At 34.6% G+C, this 27,043-nt stretch overlaps 2 protein-coding genes across 6 annotated transcripts; one reads left to right on the top strand and one right to left on the bottom strand.

The window, feature by feature from the left end:
* Positions 1-1,234: 1,234 nt before the first annotated feature.
* LOC110112517 (beta-galactosidase 13) lies at positions 1,235-9,356 on the top strand. The gene is made up of 20 exons (XM_028697238.1): positions 1,235-1,286; positions 2,026-2,070; positions 2,172-2,275; positions 3,274-3,369; positions 3,975-4,087; positions 4,175-4,241; positions 4,315-4,407; positions 4,483-4,652; positions 4,746-4,851; positions 4,936-5,023; positions 5,111-5,229; positions 5,647-5,811; positions 6,000-6,196; positions 7,189-7,277; positions 7,362-7,471; positions 7,557-7,670; positions 7,931-8,035; positions 8,336-8,544; positions 8,736-9,015; positions 9,243-9,356. The coding sequence occupies exons 1-20, from the start codon at positions 1,235-1,237 to the stop codon at positions 9,354-9,356; spliced, it is 2,436 nt and encodes an 811-aa protein (XP_028553071.1).
* Positions 9,357-11,490: 2,134 nt separating this feature from the next.
* On the bottom strand, positions 11,491-25,831 carry LOC110112660 (rhodanese-like domain-containing protein 8, chloroplastic). 5 transcript variants are annotated; one of them, XM_020844961.2, is made up of 8 exons: positions 25,473-25,831; positions 21,495-21,548; positions 19,103-19,252; positions 17,006-17,180; positions 13,969-14,060; positions 12,485-12,588; positions 12,137-12,409; positions 11,491-11,798 (listed from the first exon to the last, which is right to left on the bottom strand). In XM_020844961.2, the coding sequence occupies exons 1-8, from the start codon at positions 25,803-25,805 to the stop codon at positions 11,663-11,665; spliced, it is 1,317 nt and encodes a 438-aa protein (XP_020700620.1). In that variant the 5' UTR covers positions 25,806-25,831; the 3' UTR covers positions 11,491-11,662. The 5 variants fall into 5 exon arrangements, 3 of the variants coding, with proteins under 3 accessions (XP_020700620.1, XP_028553120.1, XP_020700627.1); XM_020844968.2 differs by having other exon boundaries at positions 11,648-11,814; XR_003701613.1 differs by having other exon boundaries at positions 11,657-11,798; positions 12,505-12,588.
* Positions 25,832-27,043: the final 1,212 nt, after the last annotated feature.

Genomic DNA, 27,043 nt, shown 5'->3' on the forward strand with positions numbered 1-27,043 from the left:
TAAATTATTGAAATAATCAATCTAAACTATTTGAATTTTTTTTTTTTTGAGAGGACCAAATTGGTCAATTAATTTTTTTCTCAAAATATGTTCAATTATATAAAGTATCAGACTTTATTTGAAATGGCTTTTTAATTGTTTTTTAAAGTAATTTTTTAATACAAAATTTTTAATTTTGTATTAAAAAATTGCTTTAAGAATCAGGAACAAAGTCATCCCAAATGAAGCCTCAATTTAGGCTTCGTTTGGGACAGCTTTTTTATTGCTTCTGAAAATAGAGTTTTAGTACAAAAATTAAAAAAATTGTATTATAACTCCGTTTTAAAAAGTAATAAAAAAGCCATCTCAAATGAAGCTTTAATCACTTGGCTTTTTAAATAGAGATAATATTAAATTTTTTTATGGAACCATTCAAGTACATATTTTTAAAAAAATTAAGAAATGAAAATGTGATTTTTTAAATATTCAGAGATAATTTTTATCTTTTATAAAAATCTAAAAATAAAATAACTAATTTTGAATCGGTTTTGTTCAAAATAATCAAAATCCGGATCAGTTTATATTAATTGGTTAAATGAAAAGAACTGATTGGACGTGTTGATAAGAACAACATATTCCCTTTGAAAAAAAAAATGTATTATTAATATTTTGATTTTCATTTAAATAATATTAATTTATTTTTTATTTTCAAAATAAATTTAATTAAAAATTTGAAGCTTATCATAGAAATAAATAAATAATTTCTGTTTGTGAATTTACTAATTTTAATTTGCCTGATTAATTATAATGCTGCCAAATGTAACTTTATTTGATTAATGACATTCATTGAAAAAAAAAAAACAAAAACCAAAAAACAAAAAAGGGAAAATGGGAATCCTCAATGCTTACATATAGCTTTGAGGAACTTGTCATAATTTTTATATAAGAAATCAAATACATCAACATAATCTTAAAATAATAATAATAATATTATTATTATTATGCTCTTTTCATAATCTAATCTCATTAGAGATAGAGAGAGAGACAGTCCAAAAATACATAGAGTAGCATTTACAATATAATATATTTTTTTGAGATACTCACAATCATATAAAATTATTAATTATTAGGGCTATTGACTCGATCACATAATATTTTTTATAGAACTACAAAACAAAGAGAAAATAATAATAATAATAAAATAATTAAGTTATAGCCACAACTGCGAAACATGAAAGCATAAGCAGTGCAGTTTATGCAGGAAGAAGATGGAGGTATTGCCGATCCTGTGGCTATGCTGAAGCTCTGTAAGTAGTTTTTCATCCTGGTCTCACCTCAATTCCTATTTCTTCTTTGCCTATTCTTCTGATTGATCAGCTCCTCAAATCCCTTTCCTTTGCTCGTAGATTTTTCTATATCAGAAACATTTTTATTCCCACTATTCCAATCAAAATTTATGATGGAATTTAGGCTTCATTTGAAACTGCTTTCTTACTTCTTCTTAAAGCAACTTTATAGTGTAAAAATATTAATTTTATATTATAAATCTGCTTTAAGAAACAGTAAGAAAGCCATCCCAAACAAAGCCTTCGTATTTTCTGAAGCAGTTTTTTAATTTTTTTAGTACAAAAATTTTTAGAACTAGAAATTTTTCTACTAGAAAGTTATTTTATAGAGCATTAAGAAAGCTCTCCCAAATGAAGCATTTGTAGGAATGCAAGTGAATTAAATAGACTCGTGAGCCAAGCTCGAGCTTTACTTTAAGAACATTTAAATTTACTTATTTGTTTCAGAATTGAATTAAGATTTAGATAAGCAAGAAGAACTGATTTTCCAATTGATTTCATATAGTATAAATTTCAGTAATTACTGTAGTTTAAGTTGAGATTAGTGCCATAATTAAACACTGCTAATAAAAGATAAGATAAAGCTTGGACTGCAACTGAAATGGATAAAATGGATAAGTTTTTTTGCATGCCACCTCATTCTTAGCCTATTATTAGAAGCTTTTATGTTTATTTTCAACGTTCAATAACTATATAAAAGCTTCAGTTGCAGGCATCGATCTCTGGTACATATACAGCTTGAGAGGTAAAGAAGAAGAAGAAGAAGAAGAAGAAGAAGTGATCAATTAATGGCTAAGTCTTTGATTTTGGTGGCCTTTGTCTGCTCTTTTCTCTGTGATTACTCAGTCTTAAGCACGCAAGTTTCTCATGACGGTAGAGCGATCACCATTGATGGCCAACGCAGAGTTCTATTTTCTGGCTCCATTCACTATCCCCGAAGCACTCCCGAGGTATATATAAGGATTAAATTTCATAATTTTAATTGAGCGATCAAGTTGGGTGACTATAACTTTGCGGGATCAAGTCATTAATAAGAGTACATATTTTTAATTTATCGGATCTATTGTTCAAATTGATGATAAAATAGATGATATGGAGGAATGCATTGGGCTTGTTGCGTGATATAGAAATACCTCTCATACTTGGAAAAATTATTCTGTAAGGACGTCAAACACCGTCTGGAGACCAATCAGAATGCTTCATGTCACCTCTTTTTTGGTACCGCGGCTCGGTACTGCTGACGTGGCACTGTATTCGCCTCCGGACGTAAAGCTATGTCCGGCCTCCACATAAAATAATTTATCTCAAATATGAAGGAAAATTCTGTAACATGGTGGCGAGACTTATAATGCTTTATGGTGCAGAATGTTGGCCATTAAAAATGAACCCTAAATTTAAATAAAGTGTTAAAGAGACGAGGATGCTCAGTGGATGAGTGATTTCACTCTTAGAGACAGAATGTGAAATGAATATAGACGTGATCAAAATGTTGGAGTTGCTCTAGTGGCAGATAAGATTAGAGATATTCGCCTTAGATGTTTTAGTCGCATAAACGTCGGTCTTCCAATGACCTGATTAGGAGAGTGGGTGTAGAAATAGACTAAAAAAAGCTTGATTACAAAATATTATAAATAATATTTTTTAATTAGATTTAAATGAGAATTTGACTCTTGATAAGACACAATTGAGATAAATGATTCATATAGTCAACCCCATATAGTGGGATAAAAGTTTTATGTTGTTTAATATTTTTTTTTTATTTTCTTTTTTATTTCATCATATGCAATATGCAATGGCTATATAGTTTTTTTTTTCTTTTTTTATATCTTTTTGTGGATGTTAGCCTAAATTAAATTATTATGTTATTTTTTATTTAATTATTGAACTTTTTATTTAAATTGACATTTATGAAATGTAAAATTCTATAATTTTTCTCTTTATATTTTAGATGTGGCCTGATTTGATGCAAAAAGCAAAGGAAGGGGGTCTTGATGCGATTGAGACGTATGTTTTTTGGAATGCTCATGAGCCTCAAAGGGGCCAGGTAATTTTGCTAATTTAAATAGTTAAAATAAAGATAAATCTATTTTTAATTTACATAATTTCATTTTATCATTAAATTTTTTTCTTCAAAATATTAAATATTCTAATTAAAATTTGGTGAGAAAGAGTTTTAAATTTATAAATTAACTTTAAGACATGTGCAATATAAGTGTTATTTGATCAATCCTTACAGTAAAATCAGGCTTCTGTAGCACATAATTTATGATCCATTTGTTACAGTTGCAATTTTTTATAAAGGTGATTGTAAATTTATTGTATAAAGCTGTTGTAGAAAGCAAATTTTTTTGAAAGTAACAAAATAACGGCAGTCGACTGAAAATCGAATAGAAACTGTAATTGTTGATTGAAAATCGAAGCAGTAAGAAAGTTTACAACAGTTTTAACTGCCACAAAAAAGACCAACAGTGACTCCAAAAATCGCTGCAAAACTGTCGTAGTCGCTATCGGCTGCAAATGTCTTTCGTATCAATTTCACAACCCTAAAATGCTATATTACACTCATTTCAAAATTAATTTAATCATTTTATGATTCATTTCAATTAAATTTTTATCAAAATATTTTAATATTTTTATCCCCTATTGCAGTATAATTTTGAAGGCAATTTAGATCTCATCAGATTCATCAAAGAGATCCAAAATGCTGGTCTTTATGCTATACTTCGCATTGGCCCTTACGTTTGTGCCGAATGGAACTATGGGTAATTTAAATTACAAAATTGTATTTTTTTTTTTTAAATTCCAATTTTTTAAACAAAATAATTATTAAATTCTTATTATTATTACAGTGGGCTTCCAGCTTGGTTGCGCCAGATTCCAGGATTACAAATGAGGACAAATAACCGGCCTTTTGAGGTAATTTTATAAATATATAATTAATGTGTACTTTATTGTTATTTTTCTTTTATCTTAATAATAATATTTGTAGGATGAAATGCAAAAATTTGTAACACTAATTGTGGACATGATTAAACGAGAAAGCCTCCTGGCACCACAAGGAGGTCCAATTATAATAACTCAGGTATATTTGTAAATAATATATTTTCAATATTGTTTTTGTATGGTTATTAATCTGAAATAAAAATATTTTATATAGATTGAAAATGAATATGGAAATGTTCAAGGACCTTATGGCAATGCTGGCAAGGAATATATCAAATGGTGTGCAAAGTTAGCAGAATCATATCAAATTGGTGTTCCATGGATTATGTGCCAACAGCCAGATGCACCTCAACCAATGGTAAAGACCCAAATTATTATTATTTGGTAAATATTTTTTTACCAAATAATTGTATATTAATTTTTTTTATTTTAAAGTATTTATATTTATTTTAAAATTAATATTCTATAAAATATTAGGTTCAAGGCTTGGGATAAACCAGATCCACACAGACTTGCTGAAGACTTAGCTTTCTCTGTGGCTCGGTTCTTCCAATCAAGTGGAACGCTTCAAAATTATTATATGGTATTTTTAATTTTTTTTCCTTTTTTTAATGAAATATTCAAAATTTATGAAAATATAAATATTTATTTTTATTTCTATAATTAGTATCATGGAGGAACTAATTTTGGGCGTTCAACGGGAGGTCCATATATCACAACAACGTATGATTATGATGCTCCTCTTGATGAATATGGTAAGATTTTTTTTTTCTTGTTTTTAAATAAAAAAAATCTATAAAAAATAATTAATTTTTTTTTATAATATTATTCTGTAATTTCAGGAAATATACGACAGCCGAAGTGGGGGCATTTGAAGAACCTTCATGCTGTTATTAAGAAGATGGAGAAAGCTCTGACTTATGGAAACGCAGAAACAACTGAGCTTGAAAATGGCTTATCAGTATGGTTTCTTTAGTTCTATAATGTTTAATTGTTTCAGTTTAAGATACACCATTTTTCTTTATCTTATTATTTTGTAAAGTTGGTGTAGAGAAAAGATAATTTCGAAGTTGTTATAGAAGCATCTTGCTAATATAAATTTTTTTGGAAAGCAACGAAATAGCAGTGATCAAACAAAAATTCGGATTGAGGTCTGAAGAAGGAGAAATTATTTTGTGCGGACACCGAACGGGAAGAACTATCCGATTTTGTCTCTGTGAACTAGGGGTGTCAATTTCGGGTCACGGGTCTAGCTTTTTATCTGATTTTTCAAAATTGATTTTGAAAAATCTGCTTTTGAGAAAGCATAAGATGAGATCATAGCTCTCAAAACAAAATAGAAAAGTGTTAGTCAGCCTAAATAATTTTATCACTGCAGGTGACAAAATTCTTTGGTATTGGCGTTGTGCCTGGCTGCTTCTTGGCAAACAAGAACAAAACGGACGAAGCCACCTTAGATTTTGAAGGAACTAAGTACTTTTTACCAGCTTGGTCCGTTAGTATTCTTCCTGATTGTAAGCAAGAAGTTTACAATACTGCCAAGGTATGTAAGTTTCTACTTTGTAATATACAAGTATTTAGACTTCGTTTGGGATGGCTTTCTTACTGCTTCTTAAAGCAGCTTTCTAGTATAAAAATTAAAAAAAGTTGTTCCAAATGAAGCCTTAATTAGTCTATTATGAGAAGGAGAGAAAATATTAGATAAATTTATCTTTCTTTTTTCCTTTTAAGGTCAATGCGCAGACCTCTATCATGGTGAAGAAGCCAAATCAGGCTGAAGCAGAACCTACAAGCCTTATCTGGTCATGGAAACCAGAGGATTTAAGCAAAGCTGTTCAAGGATTGGAGCCTGATTTCACTACAAATACACTCAGAGATCAAATATTGGCTTCTGTTGATGCTAGTGACTACTTGTGGTATATAACAAGGTACATAATTGCTCATCTATGTTGCACCGATACACCTATTTATGAAGATGTGCTGTATCGGATACATGTCGGACATGGATACACGTTGGATACGGCACCGATATGTGTCGGAAATGGCAAAGCCGTATCCAATTAAAATACTATTTAATTTCAAAAGAACACGTGTATCCTATACGCGTGTCCGTTGAAAAACGAAAAAAATCCAGAAAAAGCGTCATATTTACTTTTGCGGCTGCTAACGAGGTTTTCTCATTTTCGAACCCGCGAGACGAGTCATTAGGGCTCCTTTGTTTCTACGACCAACGAGAATGCATTCACGATTACGAGCGAGTTTCGTCTTCATCATTTCATCAAAGGAGCAGGAGAGGAGAGGCGGCCGACACCGAACAGGCAAGATAAGGGCGTATGAGAGATGAGGCGAGCCGATGTGCAAGACGAGAGCGTACGCGAGACGAGATTTCGTTTACACAAGGCGTTTGTTTAGGCGAGACGAATGTCCGTTTACGCGAGATGAGGCCAGGCGACCGCAAGCTTCTTTTCCATCGTCGATTACGCGAGACGAGATTTCGTTTACACAAGGCGTTTGTTTAGGCGAGACGAATGTCCGTTTACGCGAGATGAGGCCAGGCGACCGCAAGCTTCTTTTCCATCATCGATTACGCGAGACGAGGCCACACAAGAAGGTTATTGTGGTTTGTATGTCTTCTTAAATGGAAAAAAAAAAGAAGTTTAGTTCTCATATGTTATTTAGTAAACATGCCACCAAATTATGCTTTGATTGTTTTCTTTAATACTTATGTATAATTTATAAATTATAATGCCGTATCCGAGCCATACCCGTATCCTGTATTTTAAGAATTGACGTGTCCTATATCTGTATCATGTCATATCCACAGTGCGATATAGTTGCTCATAAATGATATAATTAAAATGATTATCAATCTTAATTACTTTTAATCAAATTCTTCAAATTATCATATCAATTTCTGCAGTGTGAATGTGTCACAAGATCAACAAATGAGTCTTCAAGTGAGCACAACTGGCCACATTCTCCATGCCTTTGTCAATGGTGATCTCATAGGTATGTACTGAGAAATTATATCAGTTAAAACAGTTCTTGCATCATTAAAACTTCACTAATAAAATTCATATTTTTCTTTCTAAGGTTCTGAGTATGCCCCCAATGGAAAGTTCTCATTTGTGTTCGAGAAGGATGTTATATTGAACCAAGAAACAAACATCATTGCACTACTTAGTGCAACAGTTGGTCTTAAGGTTTACAACTCCCTCCTTCCAATAACATTTATGTTAATTAACACATTGTGAGAGTGAAAACTAAATTTATCTATCTGGTGAATAGAACTATGGCCCTTACTATGAGCTGATGCCTGCTGGAATTGTTGGTGGTCCAGTCAAACTAATTGGAAATTATAATGATACAATTGATTTGTCTTTCAGTACATGGTCCTACAAGGTATGAACCTTAATCTTGTTATTAATGTTTTCGCATTCGAGAAAATGATCAAATTAGTTTTCTAACCTTTTCTAAAGTATCAAAATAATCCTCGGTTATATAAAAATATCAATTTGGTCCCTTGATTTTTCAAATAAAGATCAAATTAGTCTCTATATGAAATCATTTAGGCCTGTATTTAAAAATTCAAGGAATTCAAATGATAGTTTTATATAGTCGAGGATCATTTTTATCCTTCTAATTCAATTTTTTTTATGTAGGTGGGGCTTGATGGGGAGAAGCAGCAAGTGTATCTTGACAACTCTAATTCAACCTGGAACAAAGGTGGCATATTTCCAAGGAAGGTTCCTTTCACTTGGTACAAGGTAAAATCTCAATAAAATTCAGATTAATTACTGTATAAAGTTGTAGAGCCTTATTAATATCCTAAGAGAAAAAACAATGTAGAGACAATAATCAGTTACTTTAGTTTTTTATCATTGTAATGAAAACTGCAACAGAAGAAATAGAAAATAGTTATCAGATGAATCTGTACAAAATTTCTTGATGTTTTTTATGCATTTTACTATATTCTGCTTATTTATTATTGATGATTTGAATTAGTTCATAAACTATTTCCAAAAAGGTAATTCCTGAAATGGTTTTATGTCTGATATGAACGACAGACCACCTTCCAGGCTCCTCTTGGTTCTGATCCTGTGGTGGTGGACTTGCTTGGATTGGGCAAAGGAACTGCATGGGTTAATGGCCAAAGCATTGGCAGATATTGGCCAAGCTATCTTACCTGGTCCGGAGGCTGCAGTCCTTGTGATTACAGAGGCCCCTTCCAATCTAATAGCTGCCAAACTGGTTGCGGCGAACCAGCACAAAGATGGTATGTTACAGTACTCGTGAAATTTTCTAACTTAGGTTTCATTTGAGACGGCTTTCTTACTGCTTCTTAAAGCAGCTTTTTAGTACTAGAAAGCTGTTTTAAGAAGTAACAAGAAAGTCATCACAAACGAAGCCTGACTATGATCATGTATGTGTTCATGAGAACTGAAATTTCTGACACATTGGTGCTAGGTATCATGTTCCTAGGTCATTTTTGAAGGCTGGTGAACCAAACACATTGGTTTTGTTTGAGGAAGCTGGTGGTGATCCTAGTCAGGTGAACTTCCAAACAGTTATAGTGGGGATTGTTTGTGCTAATGTAGTTGAAGGGAATATCTTGACATTGTCATGCCAAGGTCCACAAAAGATCTCTGCTCTTCAAGTTGCCAGTTTTGGAGACCCTCATGGTACTTGTGGCTCCTTCCAAATTGGAACTTGTAATGTTGATAGTGCCTATGGTATTGTTTGGCAGGTATAAATCCTTAAGTATTGGGGAGAAATCGCTATGGACTAATGATTCTAAGGCTTCGTTTGGGACGGTTTTTTTTATGCTTGTTAAAACAGCTTTTTAGTTAAAAAATTAAATTTTTTTACTAGAAAGCTGCTTTAAGAAGCAGCAAAAAAGCCGTACCAAATGAAAACTAGGTATTTTTTTCCCTTAAGTTTTAATTAGTTGTGTTTTGTCTATTGTCATTATAGGCATGTGTTGGACAGTCGACTTGCTCGATTCTTGTTGATGAGAAGACTTTTGGTTCAAGTGAATGCAGCTATTTAAGTAGCAGGAGGCTAGCTGTTCAAGCCACATGTTCGTGAGAGATCTATGAGCTGTATTTTCAAAGTGCAAAGTGCAATGTGGAAAGCAAAGTTTTTTTTTTTTTTTAATTTCAACGTGCAAAGGGCAAAGTGAAAACATGCTTGTATGAACTAAATAATTCATGAGTTATATATAATATATGCATATATTATTTGCAAATATTGATATTTAATTAAATAAATATAAATCACATCAGATAATTTTTTTTTAATTAATAAAATGCTACGTTCAGTGATAAGAAATTCTAACTATTCGAAAGTAAAAAAAAAAATCAAAGATGTAAATAATATAATAATTAATAATATACTCAAATAAGCAAAGTAAATGATATAAATGATGAAGTGATGTAAGAATATACTTAAAAAGCAATAATATACTCAAATATGTAGAGACAATGTGAAGTGAGAGTGAGAGAGTGTGAAGATAAGTTATCAAGTTGCATTTTGGAGAAGATAGTTGTGAATGAGAAGCCACTAACAAGAACAATAAAGGCTATTGAAGTGTGAAGAGAAGAACCACCAAAAAGAGACTAGCTCCCGCGAGAGAGAACAAAGAACCAACGTTTTGAAAACCGGACCGAACAACGGACCGGAAGAAGGAGGTTCAAGGTTCGACCGGTTGAACCGGGGTCGAACCAGATGACGTAATAAATAATAATATTATTAAAAATTATAAAATGAATGAAAAAATTTCCTCTAATACATTCACTATACATTTCATATTCATATCAAACTAATCAAATAATATAAATATTGCATCAATTAAGTTTATAACTAATATTCAAGGACATAAATGATAAAAATATGTGGTGGTAAATAATTCCCCTCACAAGACACAGATTTAGCAAATCCATTACCTAAGTTGTATTGAGTTAATAGTAATTTACCTGGCTTGGATTTTTGCTACCTATTTCTTTCTGGTGGATTTCTAAGGGAATTATGCTCAAATATAACATTATACATTCCATTTTGCTTTGAAGAAATTCATAAATTATGCTAAAATTAGGGAAAGGATCCTAGGTAAGATCACTACAACAATCACATATTCACCATTATCAGAATCGGATCCATACCAATAACACTGGTTCTAGTTCTAGACAGATTTTTTTTCCTCAAACGAGGGGTTGACAAATGCAATTGAACTTCTATCCTCATTTATAACACTATGTACCTCTGTTGTTTTCTAATAGCTGAACAATAGCATGATTAAAATTAAATTACTTAGCAACACTCGACAGTTAACAAGAGCAGCCGTTCTCAAATAAAATATTTAATAAATTACAAGAGCAGCCGTCTCAAATAAAATTAAAAACAGGTTGAACGCATAAAATTAGAGAGGAACTATTCTTGAAGCCTTAGAAATTTCCTTACTTACGATGATTCAAGCACCGACGAGCTGCAGCGAGGAAGGAAGAGCTGAAGCGACGGTTAAGCTTAACTTGAGGAGCTGCAACGACGGGGAAGATTAATTTGGCTGGACAGTTCGCCAATGATCAAAGCACGGACGAGCTGCAGCGAGGAAGGAAGCGGATCGGAGGAGGCGCGGCTTCGGGAGTTACGGGAGGTAGAAAAATGAAAAGTCGATTAGGTTTTGATGTTTTACATGTTTCCTAATATTCACAACTTCACCGCAATACCGCATGATTTTAATCAAACGGATGAAAATCGCGGTTGAGATTAACTGGGCGGTTCACGCCCGATTATACAGGACGTCAACATTACCGAGCTGTGATACCAAGTGCATAATGACATGACACATTCTGGTGTATCTCCAGACAGCATTTGGCGCCCGCACTGAATAATTTTTCCAAAGAGTGTGAGATGCACACTTTGTTGTAATCTTGTGCCTCACAACCATTAATATTTTTTTTTTCCTTTAAAAAACAAAATTTTTAAAAGCTAAAAGCCTTAAAACATAAACCTCATTGTTGGGAGCAAAAGGCCTCAACCAACCAGGCTAAGGCAAATGACATTTCCATTTCTCTTTCATTTCCTAACTATCAATTCCTTCAAACCAAACAAAGGTTTTTAAGTCAACCGTAAGGTCATATAAAATTTTACTAATTAACAATAATATGATTAAGACACATCAATTTGCATTGAAATAAGACTAAAAGTAGTACAGGCTAGTGAATAACTCCAAGAGCAAATGCAAGTAAAATTAAGACTTTGTTTAGGACGGTTTTCGTATTTCTTTCTAAAGAGATTTTTTAGTACAAAAATTTTTTAAACTAAAAATTTTTGCATATGAAAATTGCTTATAAAAACAGTGAAAAAACCGGCACAAACGAAGCCTAAGTGTACATCTAAAAATCATCATCACGATATAGATGCCACTTTTGGTATCTCTTGTGGCCAGGAAGAACGGGCCTCAATCGACGTGCTTGGGTGCAATCAGAGCAGCAGCAACCCTTGAACTCCTCGACACAGCTACCACAAGACCTGCAAGATATCACAACTATTTAGCTTTGAAAGAGTAAGGACTAAGGGTTCGTTTGGGACAGCTTTTTTTACTGCTTCTTAAATTAATTTTCTAGTATAAAAATTCAAGCTTTTGTACTAGAAAGTTGCTTTATGAAGTAGTAAGAAAGCCGTCCCAAACGAAGCCTGAGGTTTCGTTTGGGACGGCTTTTTTACAGCTTCATAAAACAGTTTTTTAGTACAAAAATTTTAAATTTTTGTACAAAAAAATAGTTTTAAGAAGCAGTAAGAAAGCCGTCCCAAACGAAGCCTAAATGTGAACAAACTGTTTGATGAATTATTAGGCATTGATATCATACAGAAAGAGTCGGTTACAGTCCAGATTTGCACAGTTTCTGTGCCTGAATTCCAGTACTTGGGATCTGCATATGTAACATTTGGCAAATCTCTCGCTTTCTGATACTATTTTAGATCTTACATTTGTAGTTAAGTTTGAATTGTAGGTAGAAGGTGGCAATGACAGGCGAGAATCGAAGACAAAGAGATTTCCTACCCATCCAGCAGATCCTTCGCTCTTCAAATAGTGAGAAACGCCTCCACTTAACGTATATAAGTTCTGGAAGCCCCTTTGTCTGCCATTAAAAAAGTTTACAAAACAAAGATAAAGTTCTTTGAAAAAACAAAAAGTGTTTTCATGTATGTTTCACCTGAGAACTGTAGAATATACATCGCAACGAATGCCACCAGTGCAGTACATCAGAATGTCCGTATTCTCTTTATCTACTCCAGCCAACAAATCAAATGTGGCGGTCTACACATCAGAAAAATAAATGCCATTGCTGCCAGTCCCACAGAACAACATTAACAGTGGCTTATAAGTTATATAAAAGAATAACATGATAGTTTCAACTGCTAACAATGTCATGATTCAGGAACATTCAAAGAATTAGTGTGCACTGTGCAACTACGCCAATGGAGTAAAAATCCAGGAAGCAGAGAAACCTGGATGAGAAAGATGCACATACAAGTACATGTGGACCTTTCTACAGGAACAGCTCACAATGCCTAAGAGGAATATGATGAGCTATAATACAAGGTTATTATGTCCCTGAATTGCAGAAAGACTTCGTTATTATTACAAAGCAGCATTAGCACAATAGATTTGTTATATATATTTGGATAAAAGTCTCGGTTTTTTTTTTTTTTTTAAATCAAAACAGATTTTATTCCAAGATAAAAAGGACATATAACCAAAAGGCAAGCACAGTCAAAAAAGAAAAATTACAAAGCTTAAGGAAAGCCACATTAACCCACAAAAAGCAAAATAAGCTGAGAAAGATAAAAAATCCAAAGTGCCGGACTCAGAATCACCACTCGGCTGTCAGGCTAGGACCATTCATTGGAGGAAATAAGCATCCGAGAGAAAACCCAAATACGGAGTCCACCCTTGAATACAATTCGTAGGAGGATCATACAACTTGGTTAATGCAATTACTTGGGATTTACCAAAAGAAAAAAAAATGAAGATCAAATTTAAAAAGAACTGTGGATTTTGAAAAACAAAAAATTAAGAAAGAAAACCATCACCATAAGAATCATCTTCAACCTTACCTTGGATGGTTTGGTTGCTTCCTTTAGAATGCTTGCACACTATATCATTCCAAATTAAATGTGATTAAATTGACTGCATTTATTTTGTGAAGAATTTGCTAATAAAATGAACTATGAAGTGAAGTTTACTGCATAAACTTCAAACCATACTAAAAACAATAACCTTGCAGGAAACAATATGTCTATATCAAGTTTTGCTCAAACCAAACATCCCCGTACAAAATTATTCATTACCACTGAATCCGCTCTAAGAGTTGCATGTCTTGTTACCTCTAGTTGTAAACCTCTTTGCTCAACTCCTTGGATATAAAGAAAAGAGAGTAATCATACAAGGAACTTGAAGAACGCATTTTATGAAAACTGGATTTTCAATCTGGGAAGGATGGTCAACTTCATGTTTTAGCGCATTGTTGTCATCAATGATTAGACACAACTTGATTTTTTTACAATGATGCAAAAAAGAGGAGAGTGCCACATAAAATTACACTAAGAAAAACTCATCTTTCATCCTACAATAAAAATAATGTCAGTGTTTCTTTGATGTTTCATCAATCCTGCCATAATGACACTATAATAATACCTCTTCACCTGCAAGCCCAACAGAAGTGTGTCTGAAACTGTCCACCTCTGGCCGTTCAGCACCTTGAAAATGGCCAACATCCCATTCATAACCTGTCTTTGGAAAAAAGGAACACGATCACGAGGAATATATGGCCTAACAATTGAGAAAATTGAAGACTAAATTGGTATGCTGTGTAAAAATGCATGGAAGCACCCCAGCAATAGCTGCTCATGGATGACAGAGAATGAACACAAAAAATCTGAGAAGTTTTGAAGCTAGAGATGATATGTGGTTTATAGCAATTTATTATTAAGATGAAAAAATAGTACTTCAGAAAAAGATTCTAAAAATCGATAGGATGCTACTTGACAGTGACTAACTTAGGAGTGAAAGAGGCCAACTCAACATGCAGCTATGAAATAGAGGGGGAAACTCAGCATTGGGCAACATAGTATTGAATTGTCATTTCTTTGTGGGCAATTAATTATGCTCCACAACTTAACATAAAATATATAGACAAGCAGATCTATAAAAAGATAAGATGTACGTTCTCTGTTTCTCATACAAATCAAAATATTGGCATTCAAAGTTTATGAAAAGCAACACATTGCCATGCAAAGCCTTAATAGCTTCTAATATTATATTTGTTAGAATATTCATGATAGTTGAGTGGAAGAGTTTATAGTCTTGGCATTACATAAAATCTAACATACGCAATTATAAACAACCAACAATACACGAGGCATTGACTTTTTTACAAAGATAACCCAAACTAAAAATCATAGGACTAAATCCCATAGAAAACAATCCCATTTAATCAGTTAAAGGTTTCAATGATTGACCTTTATTCGCTGTTGAAGAAGGGTCTCCTGTGTGATTGTGGTGAATGCTAGAGGGTGGTGGTGTAGACAAGTATACTGATGGGCAGTGTCAGACAGTAGAGCTATCCGCCAATGGGCACTGATCTTAAAGAATGAGTGACAACAGAAATCGGCATTGGGCAAAAGTAGATTTGTGATGACAATCAATTGATGTTGGCAACAAGTGCTAATATTGAAATTTAGGTGCTAGAAGGCGATCAACATGGTTGTCCACCTAGCCATCAGGATGGCTAGGCGACTAGAAGAGGTGGAGAAGTGTGGACAAGCAAAGTTTAAAAGAAAGACAGTTGGGTTTCCGAGCATAGGACAGAGCTTTAAAATTTTCTAAATATGAGAATTCTCTCCACAAAAGGGCCTCCTCAACTGTAATATCTTTTTGATATCTTAGGGTAATAATGAAAACAGAATCGAGTGACTTGAACTTGTTGGATTTGTTTCATCAAATCACTCATTTTTATTGTAAAGTGCCCAATTTAGAGATTGTTCAATGCCTCAAAAGGACTTAAGAAATTTTTAATTATGCTTTTAATTGTTTGATTTAGGTCCAATAGGACTCAAAACTAGGCTTTGGTAATATTGGGTTCTTGTCGAACCACATTTTTTCGATTACAAGTTTTCTAAAAACATATTTCAAATAATTTTAGTCAATTATTAACTTTTTTGGCCTAATAATCAAATGCTTTGAGGTCCAAAAAAATCATCAAAATCTGCGCTTAATCAAATGAATTTTCTAGTAGTGTATCTAGATTAATGGGTATTTATAATTGGTGTGACTAGTTTAGAATGTTTCGACTCTTGTTTATCTTGTTGATATAGCAAGAATCTGTACATTTATTTCTAATTGTGCAGTTTGATATTGAATCTCAGGTTCACCAATTTGGAGGCTCTGCAATAACCTGTTGAGCAAAGTTTTCAATTCTTTTTTTTCTAGTTCCTTCCCTGCACAATAGGTTTTATTTTCCTTAGCGCACCCTCCCTCCCTCTCTCACATGCTAAGGTAGAATCAGTCGACACGAGGTTTATTTCTAATGTACAATTAATTTCTAATTTTTCATAAGGGTTCACTGGATAAATTTAATTGGAACATTCCATGTATATAATCCAGCATCTCAAACCTGCAGGAATATATTTAGAGTAGTTTATTTAGAGTATTTTATAACATAAACAATGCTCACAGATTTCTTCCCATCCCCTCCCCTCCCCTGAAAACAAGAAGATCCACACACTTTGGCAATTGAGAAGCCCTTTAGGCATGACAAACTGTTAGACCGGTCCAGTGGACCGGTCTAGCCGGTCCAGGCGGGACTCTTCGTTTTTTCTCAGATTTCTCGTGTAAAACTCTTGTTTTTCTCTGTTTTTGGGCTGTTTCCTGCTGTGGACAGCAATAAATCTGCTGCAGTTTACTGATTTTGGCTAGGAACACTTGTGAATCCAAGTGTTTCCTATCACAAACCTAATTAATTAAAGTTTAGAGCCAAAGAATCCAGAATCATGTCTGATTTGTGTCTCAGTGGAACCTTGGTTCTTCAACGCCGCTCTACTTTCCCCTGAAGAAGCCATTTAGGTGAAATGTCATGGTCAGGGGCCGGCTCAAGTGTACAAGAGGAGGAACATGTCCGGCTCCTTTGGAGCTTGCCACCCACAATAGTGGGCCCCACTTGGAGCCAATTTTGGAGAGAGAATTGAGCGGCTAGGGTGAGAGGGAATTTTTGAATTAGAGAAGTATTGTATTAATAGTATGACTTGTTTAGGGTTAGGGTTATATATGTTTTGAGTTTCTCTTAGAGTTCCGTGGCGTCTTGGCTCTAGATTCCTTTGTCTAGAGATTGGAAGAGAACGATCCTCCTCTCGAATTGAGGATAACTTGTATCTTGCTTTTGTGTTCATTTGGCTTTAATTTCCTTGTTGTGATACAACATTTGGTGGCTGATTTTTGTCCAGATTTTGTGTTATTCTCGCTGTTTTCGCCAAGTAGTGATAGGTTTGCTTGCGAACTCAAATATTTCCCTTAGGGTTACTTGCGAACTCAAGTATTTCCAATCAATTTCATCGCGTCCATGATTCAGATAATATATAAACATTAAACATTCTCTGGATGAGTCGATCATAATTGCCATTTGACATTCATGCAGTAGTGGCCTTTTAGAAAACAAACTGAAAGACAGTTACAATACCATTTCTCACATCAAGAAGTAGTGACCTTCTATCATGATTTGAGCCACTTGCTTTGTTTGGCAGCTCGAAAGGATTAATTGAAGCCTGCAATCTTTCTCTCCATTCAGCTGGTGTCAACAGGGTAGCCCGCATGGTAGGGTTTAACACAGGAAGGTGAGACATGCCACCTTCAAACTGCAAAAAGTTTAGCAGCATCTTAAGGAAGTTGAGTACATTCCATTAGAAAATACAGAAGATATAAGAAGATAATTGGTGGTGACTAGGTTCCTTTACAATTTTTCAAAAAAATAAAAGAGCTGATAAATGAAGAAGTTTATAGGAAAAGAAGACGGAAAAATAGATAACATAAATAAAAAAACTTAAAAATTAATGCAACAATGTTGAAGGTGAACTTTCTAGGCAACTTACACTGTGGGTTAGCTACGAAGACAATTATTTTCCATTTAGCATCCTTACAACAATTATTTTGCATTTAGCATCCTTAATATTAAAAAATGAGAAAGGTTAAACAGAATGAATATTAAAAAGGGAAAATTTACCTAAGGTCCTATGATTGATCAGCAATTTTTTTTAATCCATCAACTCAAAAAAGGTCCAAATCATGAATTTGTTTTGGATGTGATTATTAAAATAATGAATCAAATCATTGCTGTTCATTTAGTTCAACAGCAAATAATAATAGTAACTAGATGATGCAGGACTACATGCAAAGATCGGAAACTTGCACAAAATAAATTAAGAACAATTTCAGATTTTCGTTATTAGTGATTAGAACAACAATGTAAAACTCATAAATGGTCAATCCCGTTTAGGCCAAGCGACACAAAAGACTAAACCAAATCAAAACACTTAAGAAAATTAAAACATTGCATAAGTAGTAGTTTCCAACATAACCAAACTATAACAATTAGATCTAAGAGCCAAGAAGTAACAAACCTACGATTACTAATGGATGGCGATTGGTAGACACAATCTCTTGCGTGAACAAACTCTCATAAAAGTAAGTAGAATTTGAAAGAAAATGAATCAAGGAAGAAGATCACCTTTCCGGAGAGACGTTGTGAATTACCACGCACCTTTCGTTGGTCCCTTTCAACAAGTACTACGGGAAGAAGAAATCTCTATGGATCCGCCAAGGATTGAAATCACGCCGACGACGGGAAGGGGAGAAGATCCACAACGCCTTGGCCGTCGGATGCAAAATTTGGAAACTTCCACTTTGAATTTTGAAATTCAAAATTAGTGGAGAAAGCAAGAAGGGGGGCCGGTGATTGGTGGAGGGGATGGTGGTGGGAGAAGGGGAGGACGGCGGTTAGGGTTGAGGCCGGCGGGATGATGGGAAGGTGGGGGTTTTGAGGATATGGTGAGGTTGAGCTTGGGCGGGTGCGATTAGGAGGTGGAGGTTAGTGGTGGGGAATGGCCGGAGGTGGATATTGGGGAAAACGAAAAGAAAGAAGGGAGATAAACCAAGAGCCACCGGAGGTGACTGTTGGGCACGACGGGTGGCCTCTCCTAGGCTCCACCAAACTCACAACTCTCTCTCAAGCTCTCACAAAAGCTTCAAGAAGACAAATGCAGGAAAATTTCTTAATATCATTCATTAACCATCAAAAGTACAAGATGAAGGCTATAAATAGCCTAATACAATGACATAAAATAAAAGGGCTCAAATACCCTCAAGGACTACATGACTCAATCCCTCAAGCAAGGGTAAAAAGGGAAAATACAGAAATAAAATACATCAAAATGAAATGACAATACTAAAATCAGAAATACATCAGGTAAATCGTGGCCATAGATCTACGGCCACGTCGACGGTAGACTTTTCAACTTATGTCCCCATCACTAGATTCATTATTTTAATAGCCACATCCCAAATAATAGTAGCAAGATTCATAGTTTGGTATAAAAAGAAATTTTCAATATTATAAGAAAAAACTTTTGGTGGTCAACCAAAGGGCCATATGGTAAACATCCTTAAGAAAATCCATAAACTAAGGCAGTTCAAGCAGAGTATTCCATGTTTTACAGGCTTTTATGATGCTATCAAATTGTAAGACAAATAATAGAGAAAGAACCAGTAAATTATAGCTTGCCTGTACAAGTGAAGGTTTATACCGCATTTTCAATCTTGGAAAAGCATGACCATCTAAAGCTGGTGAAGTTTGAACTAGAATATCAGAAAATCTAGGATCTTCTTTAAGCCAATCCGCATAAGCTAGAGCATCTTCAATCGGACCACTGTACTGCTTACATGATAACTCAATTACTTCTTAAAAAACCAATAAGAACCGAATTCTGAAATGCTAAGAAAACTACAAATTTGAGGAAAGGACGAAAATGATCTATTGACTCTTTATGAAGGATCAATAGTCCCCAACTAGAATAAAAGATCATTTTGGTCCCTCAAGCTTTAGGAAGGAATCAAAATAGTCCGATGGTAGGATTATTTTGGTTCCTCTTTAAGGGGTTGAGGGATCAAAATAGTCCTTTAATATAGTTGAAAACTATTTTGACCCTTCATAAAGAGTCAAAGAACTATTTTGATCCTTTTCTCATACAAAATTAAATGGCCAAAGTTATGTGATTTACAAGAAATGTGTTTTCTGCTGCCAAATTCAAATCATTTCAAAATGGCTGAAATTAAAACGGAGATGGCTTACTTCAGTAAATTCGGTGCATGTTTCAGTGTACCCAGAGGACAAGTGGTCATTTAAAGCAACAAAAATGGAAAATGAAAGTTGTGAATGCTCGCATCATAAAACTTTTCATACAATACAATACCGGGGTTATTTGGTTCAATATAATCTATCAAATGCAGTGTGTTTGGTCCACTGTTATCTTTCTTAAACAATATGATATTAACTAGCAAGATCAATGGTGATTATGATATTTCTTTTTGTGGTATTTTATTTTAGCTGTAAAATAGCCTAACAATTAGATGTCATCAAACTTGGTCAGCAGCTTAATGCTAACAAAAGAGGACATATATGTAATATATAAAATTGCTATTAAAAATGCTAGTTAACCAAATAGCCGACACTTTGTGATAACATAAGAGTTCATTGAAGATGTGAGCAAACCAAATTGCCCTTAACATATTATGATAAAAAAGCAATGCTACATACGAAACAGGTTAGTCAATAAATAACCTGATTTGCCGACCCCGATACAGACCAAACCCGAAAAATTCGGGTTTGGATTGACTTGTTTAATAAAGGGGTCGGTCTTACCCATTTATTAAATGGATCAAGTTCGAGTTGACTCGCGAACTCACTTTTGACCCAAAAATGACATGCTTAATATTTTTTCCCTAAAATTCTTTTGCATATAACTTAAACTCAATGTTGATAAGATATATATAAAAAAATAACTAAAATAGGTAAATGGGTTGTGTTCCGGTAATTTGGGTTATTAGAAGGTCGAGTTCGGGTCCATCTATTTTACTCATTTATTAAACGAGTCAGGTTTGAGTTGATTGGATTTTGTCAGATTTGAGTTTACTTGATTCGGGTCGGATCTAAACCCACCCATCAACCCATTCTGACACATCTAAGATAGAGTCCTTTAACATTAGTTTGTTTCTTCACAAACAAGTGCATGCACACATAAACGCACAAAAGAACAAAAAATGCATAAATACATGCAAAGCAAAAGAGCATTTAATAATCTTCAATCAAGATATTCCCTATATGTTTTCATTGAAACAACAAAAAAAGGAAAGTGAAAGTTGTGAATGATTGCATATTAATAACATATTTTTACACAATATAACATAGGGTTGTGTGGTTTAATGTCATGTTTCTTAAAAAATATAATATAATTTAAAAAGAACGATGGTAATTATAATATTTCTTTTTCTTGTATTTTATTTTAGTTTCCAAATAACTTAACATCTATATATCATCAAATTTGAGTGATATCTAAATGTTAAAAAAATATGAAATAAATGTAATTTACAAAATTTCTCTTTAAAGATGCCAGTGAATCAAATAATTGACATTTTTTTAACATAAAAATATATTGAAGTTATCAGAAAACAGAACTCTAGCCCTTAACAAGCTACGATCAATAATAAATCTTGATACATGTGACATGGGTATCTTTAACAATAACTTGTTTCTTCACAAATATATGAATACACAAATACGTGCATGCAAAATACAAGGAAATTTTATAATTTTCAATTCCAATATCGCCTCTCCCACACATACACATGCACAAATAACAACCAATAACAACAAAAACAATAATAATATAAATAATAATTAAACAAGAGAACAGTGTTTTACTCACCAAATGATATATTTGGTTTTTTGGTGTAAAGCATAACTGCTGAAGAATAATCACCAATGAACTTTTGAATTTCAAGTGTGGTAACTACTTATTTTCTAGAATTAATGCCAAATATATTTTTGGCCCAAAGTAGAAAATACAATGCAGAAAATAATAAAAAAAAATTAAAAACATGTCTAGCATACTAGTTACCTGTGCATTGATGCCTTGCTCATTCACATATATTCGACCATGTATGTCACGCCCCTAGCAAAAGTAGGACAAAGGTAACTTGTATGATAAGCTCAACTTGATGACACAAGATCATAAATTAACATAGAGGAAAATAGTGAAGCCAAAAAAGTTCGAGTTATGGTTTTCACGAAGAGGAAGTTGAATAAAATTCCTTTAGTAGAAGAAGACATGCTTTGCAAAAAAGGGTGAACTATCTTGTTAGAGATTCATGGAGACTTCCAATTGATTTATAATATTGAGCTAACTCTTTGTTTAAGTTTCTTCATCCTTTTCTTTTTTATCACTATTTTTCTATTCTCTTTTTAATTTTTCAGGATTGGATAAAGTTGCCCAAAAACCAGATCTTAATAAATACAAATTTTGTAAGCTCACTACTAATTTATTGGAGGAAATCAAAGAGAAGATTTAGGACATAAGATAAAAGTTTGACTTCAAATTCAAATTTGAATTTGAATAAAGCTAATTATTTGAAGATTAAGTTGGTATTGTGGGGTGTTATTGGAAGATGTGGGTGCCGAAATTTCGCGCCCCGGCCTCTTCGTGGCCCCCTTTCATTTCATTTTGGGTCGTCGAGGAGAGTTTTAACATGTAAGTTCTGAGGCAAATTTTCAGAAGGCAGATTGAGTTTTAAATAAGACATTACCCAGATATTTCACCCTCATTTTGCGAGGACTTTATAATCTAAGTTCGGGTTTCCTATAGACGCAAGCCTTTATAGTTAATTACCCCTCCCGATAGTGAAAGAGAACTTTCAATTAAGGCTAGTCGTCAAATAGATATGTAGTATCCTGTGTATAATAGCAGCATAATTTAGTATTTTAATATTTAAAATTAAAAAATTTACCACATTGCATTTAAAGCAGATGGTGGGGGAGTGATCAAGATCTCTTGGTTTTGTCATCCCGGGTCATCATAATCCCTAGTCTACTTAGTTAGTATAAGTAGTCGACCCAACCTAACCGAAGGAACCTTGTCGACAGTCATGGGTTGCTTTATCCAATGGTACCTTGTAGACATGGGATAAATATTTACCTAAAAGGAGAAATTTGAATCCACCTTAGCTAACAGAGGGCTTTGTGCCCCATCGGTCATATCCTATTGATTCATAACTCAATGATTTAGCACCGTTGGGGAACATACAGGCTTTGAGAGGGAATTGATGGCCATCGACCCATCGCTAAAAAATTTGTACCAATCTTAGCCCTACCAAATTTCACTCAGGTCTTCATAGTAGAGACAGATGCCTTAGGATATGGATTGAGAGTAGTACTCATGCAGAGCCATCGACACATCACCTATTTTAGTCAGCTACTGATAACTAGGTCCAGGCTTAAATCATTCTATCAGAGAGAATTGATGGTCATTGTGTTAGCCATCCAAAAGTGGCAACCCTACTTGTTGGGCAATGTTTCATTGTCAGGATAGACTAGCGGAGCCTGAAGTACTTGTCGGAGCAGAGGATGGTGACCAAGGAGAGATGGCTGTCAAAGCTGCTGGGATATGATTTTTGAAATCCAGTATAGGTCAGGGATGGAGAATAAAGCAGTAGATGCCTTGTCCAGATGTATGGGGAGGTTACAAGCGATAGCAGTGTCGATAGCACTGATTCTGAATTGGGGGGGGGGGGGCCATTAAGGAGGAGAGTGCACAGGATGAGGAGTTGGGAAAGATTATGGTTGATTTATTGGAGGGGAGTAGCCACCCAGGAATTTCTTCAAAAGGTGAGAGGTTCCTATACCAGGGGAGATTTGTGATGCCTAGGACATCAGTCCATATTCCACGTCTGCTCCAAGAGTTTCATTAGAGCATTGTTGGGGGTCATTCAGAGGTGCAAAAGACGTAAAGGATGCTCGCATCAGAATTATATTGGAAGGGGGTGTAAAATGATGTGGAGAAGATAGTAGTCATATTGAAGATCTATTAGAGGAACAAGTACATGGTCATGTCTCCAGGAGGATTACTATAGCCTTTAGCTACCAGGTCGGGTATGGGAGGAGGTATCCATGTATTTTATAGTTGGATTACCCCGATCGAAAGGGTTCAATGTGATTTTGGTGGTAGTGGATAAACTGAGCATGTATGTTCATTTCATTCCCCGGCATCCTTACACAACAGTGATAGTGGCCTCAACTTTTATCAGGGAGGTAGTCAAATTGCACGGGATACCGGAGGCGATAGTATCCTATAGGGATAAGGTATTCCTAAGCCACTTTTGGAGAGAGCTTTTCAGACTACAGAGGATAGTACTGAAGAGGAGCACTGCCTACCACCCACAGACAAATGGGCAAACGATGCATTGTGTCAGAGACACCGCGGCTGTGGGCTAGGTGGTTAGCATTGGTAGAATATTGGTACAATACATTATATTATTCTGCTTCTCAGATGACCCCAAAAGTGTTATACATATGAGATCCACCTCACCTGGTGCATTTTGAGCGTGTAACACCCTAGTTTCTTCAGTGGAGTACTTGGAGGAGAGGGACAGGATGTTGGATTGATGAGGCATCTATTGAGGGTGCAACATATTATGAAGAAACGGGCGGATGGGCAAAGGAAGGATATTCAATTTGAAGGAAAGGATAAGAGTGTTCTTGAAGCTTAGACCTTACAGATAGAGGACAATTACTAACAAGAGAAATGAGAAGATAGATCCAAGATATTTTGGGCCATTTGAGGTACTAGAGAGGATTGGAGCGGTGGCATACCGGTTAAAATTGCCACTGACAACAACCATCCATCCTATTTTTCATGTATCACAATTGAGGAGGGCAATTAGGGATCATGCAACGAGTTCTGAGCTACCAGAGACGTTGGCAGAGGACTTGGAGGTAGTATGAACCCTTAGAGTTGATGGAGGTTTGCCTAATCAAATGAAAGAGCCTACCATACTATGAATCCATGTGGGAACCATATGTGAGAGTGAAGCATCAGTTTCCCTCCTTTCACCTTAAGGACAAGATGATTCTTTGGGAGGAGGTATTATTAGAGTGATCCATCATGGACCGGTCCAGCTGGCCCTTTGCTAAGGGCCGGCCCATGTGTTCAAGAGGCGGAACAAGCAAGGTCCGCCCTCTTGAGTTTTTCACCCAAACATGGGTGGGTCCCACTCATGATTTCAATTAGGAAGGGAAGGGGCGGCTAGGGCTAAGAGGGTAATTTTGCTTAGGAGGTTTAATTGAATGCTTTAAGTAGGAAGAGAAGATTAGAGATAGGGTTATCCAAATTATTGTGGCTGTTTTCGTTCTTGGAGTTTGGTGTATTGGGCTCTAGCAGTGTCTAGGGATTGGGAGAAAGAAATCCTCCTTTCAAATTGAGTATCAATTGTATCTTGGTATTTTTGTTCCGCTATCTTTGATTATTGCAAGAAAAACTACTGTTTTCTGATTTTCTCGTTGAAATCGTGGATCGTTCTCGCTGTTTTTACCAATATTGTTAGGGTTTACTTAAGATCTTCAAGTATTTCGCAACATTTTTCCTTGAATTGGGAAAACACAAGTCATGCCTAGAATTTAGGATTAGCTGCTTGATTTTAGGAATAAGATTTGTCTCCAAGTGTTCTTTTGCATTTATGAGAAGGTTTGATTTGGATCTAGTTATGCTTATCCTTGTATAAATAGGGGATTAGGAGTCTATCTTGTGCTCAATTAGTTTTGGGATTGAATAAATTTGCAATTCCATTCCCTCCCAAAAAAAAAAAAAAATGCCAACCATCCTTCTCTTCTCCCTCAGTTTTTCCGTTCAGCACCAGCAGTTCAAAACCTCTATTCTTCTTTAGCTACCAGTCCTACAGTCCTTATAATGCTAGGTTATCCTCCAACTTCGTCTGTCTTTTTACGATTCAAACTCTTTCCCAAGCCTCTCAGAGTACATTTCATAAGAAGGGACAAAGAATGAAAGTTTCTAACCCTTTCCGATTGATGAAGAAGAGTAAATCACCTGAAGGAATTCTTGATGCTTGAGAACTTCCCCCTCCGGGTTTTCAATTGACACAAACTTATAGAAGGTAACTACACAAAACTCCAGATCTCCATTTCGCCCTGCTCGTCCTATACGAGCAGGAAGGCGAGACGAAGCAACCACAAGTTGACTCGTCACCGAGCAGTACACGAGGCCCCGATTGCTCTTCTTAGAAAATGATGTTGCAATATGGATTCGAGCAGGGCAATACAAAATCCTCAAGGTGAGCGAGGAGACCGAAGAACAGCTGGGAAGAGGAGAAGCTACAGAGGAAGAGATAGCCATTGCGGGACTGGAGCTAGCAGCTATCATCGCCTTTGGTATGTCTCTCCTGCTAGTCTCCTATTTTATCTTCTTTTATTTAAAAGATATATATATTTGAATATTTTACTTAAAGAAAATATTAAAAATATTTGAGGATTAAAAATAAAATGAAATTTATTTCTATTTAAAAAACATAATTTAACATTTAATTGATTGAGCTATCCTAGTTAAATCTTATTTAAACATTAATTAGTTTTTCTTTATACTCACAAATTATTTGGTGATTTTTTGGATTAACCAACATTATAAGTAATTAATATTGATATGCCTTAAAAGTGCAATTGATTAGCACGAATCTTAATGTGATTTTAAATTAAAAATTTTTTGAATTTGATTAAGAACCACCAAAGCTCAAATTTCAATAAACTCAGTCAAACTGAACGTCTCAACTAGGAGTGTCAAAAGGGATTGATGGGTCAGGTTCGAGTTCGACCCGAAATTGACCTGACCTGAATCCACTTAATCCGAATTTGACACATTTAATAAATATGCCAAAAATATCAACCCAAACCTGACCCTTTAGAAACTCGAATAACCCGAACCCGAACCCTGAAAAATTCATTATAACTCATGTTGAATCACGGGGATCAATTGACTCAACTCTGTATAACTCCTAATCAGTCCCCAACTCTTTATGACTCACATCAGTGAATCGATGATTTTTTAGGTTATCATGTGAGGCTTATCAATTCATATATCTAATATTAATCAATATATCATTTCAGCCATATTAATATCAAATTCAAGTAAATATCAGTCATATCAATCATTTCAGGACATGTTACATTTTTGCATTACATATCAAATTATACTACATCACTTTCAACTCATTTTAATATATATTTTCTCTACTCATTTCACATAAACATTCATATACACATTTCTAATCACTTAAAATGCAATAAAATCATATCAAATCATTCATGATGATCAAACCCTTACGAAATAAAGAGATAATGCATTTGTGTCAGATTTAAGAGAGACATTTGTAAAATTAAAACCATTGAAGACAGAACTAAGAGGATAATTGCCTACAATGATCATAATACTTTTTACAACAAAGCGACAAATCAAAAGTCCCCAGGGAGCCTCCTCTTTATTATTTTCTCTCCTCTTAATCCTCTCTTCTCTTCCTCTCCTCTAATTTCTTCATGGGCAAGGCAATGAGTGAGCGAGTGAGGGAGGCGGACGCAAGAATATATATATATATATATATATATATATAT

Source organism: Dendrobium catenatum, unplaced genomic scaffold, assembly GCF_001605985.2.
Source record: "Dendrobium catenatum unplaced genomic scaffold, ASM160598v2 fragScaff_scaffold_908, whole genome shotgun sequence".
Classification (NCBI taxonomy): Eukaryota; Viridiplantae; Streptophyta; class Magnoliopsida; order Asparagales; family Orchidaceae; genus Dendrobium; species Dendrobium catenatum.

Excerpts from the sequence above, each read along its gene's own strand:
- LOC110112660 (XM_020844961.2), bottom strand. The coding sequence starts at position 25,805 with ATGATAGCTGCTAGCTCCAGTCCCGCAATGGCTATCTCTTCCTCTGTA. Across the intron at positions 21,549-25,472 it reads AGCATCAAGAATTCCTTCAG|GGGCGTGACATACATGGTCG; the intron begins GTGATTTACTCT and ends TACTTTTGCTAG. Across the intron at positions 14,061-17,005 it reads ACTTCTTGATGTGAGAAATG|GTTATGAATGGGATGTTGGC; the intron begins GTATTGTAACTG and ends TTCCAAAGACAG.
- LOC110112517 (XM_028697238.1), top strand. The coding sequence starts at position 1,235 with ATGCAGGAAGAAGATGGAGGTATTGCCGATCCTGTGGCTATGCTGAAG. Across the intron at positions 4,408-4,482 it reads GTCCAATTATAATAACTCAG|ATTGAAAATGAATATGGAAA; the intron begins GTATATTTGTAA and ends TATTTTATATAG. Across the intron at positions 7,671-7,930 it reads TCAGTACATGGTCCTACAAG|GTGGGGCTTGATGGGGAGAA; the intron begins GTATGAACCTTA and ends TTTTTTATGTAG.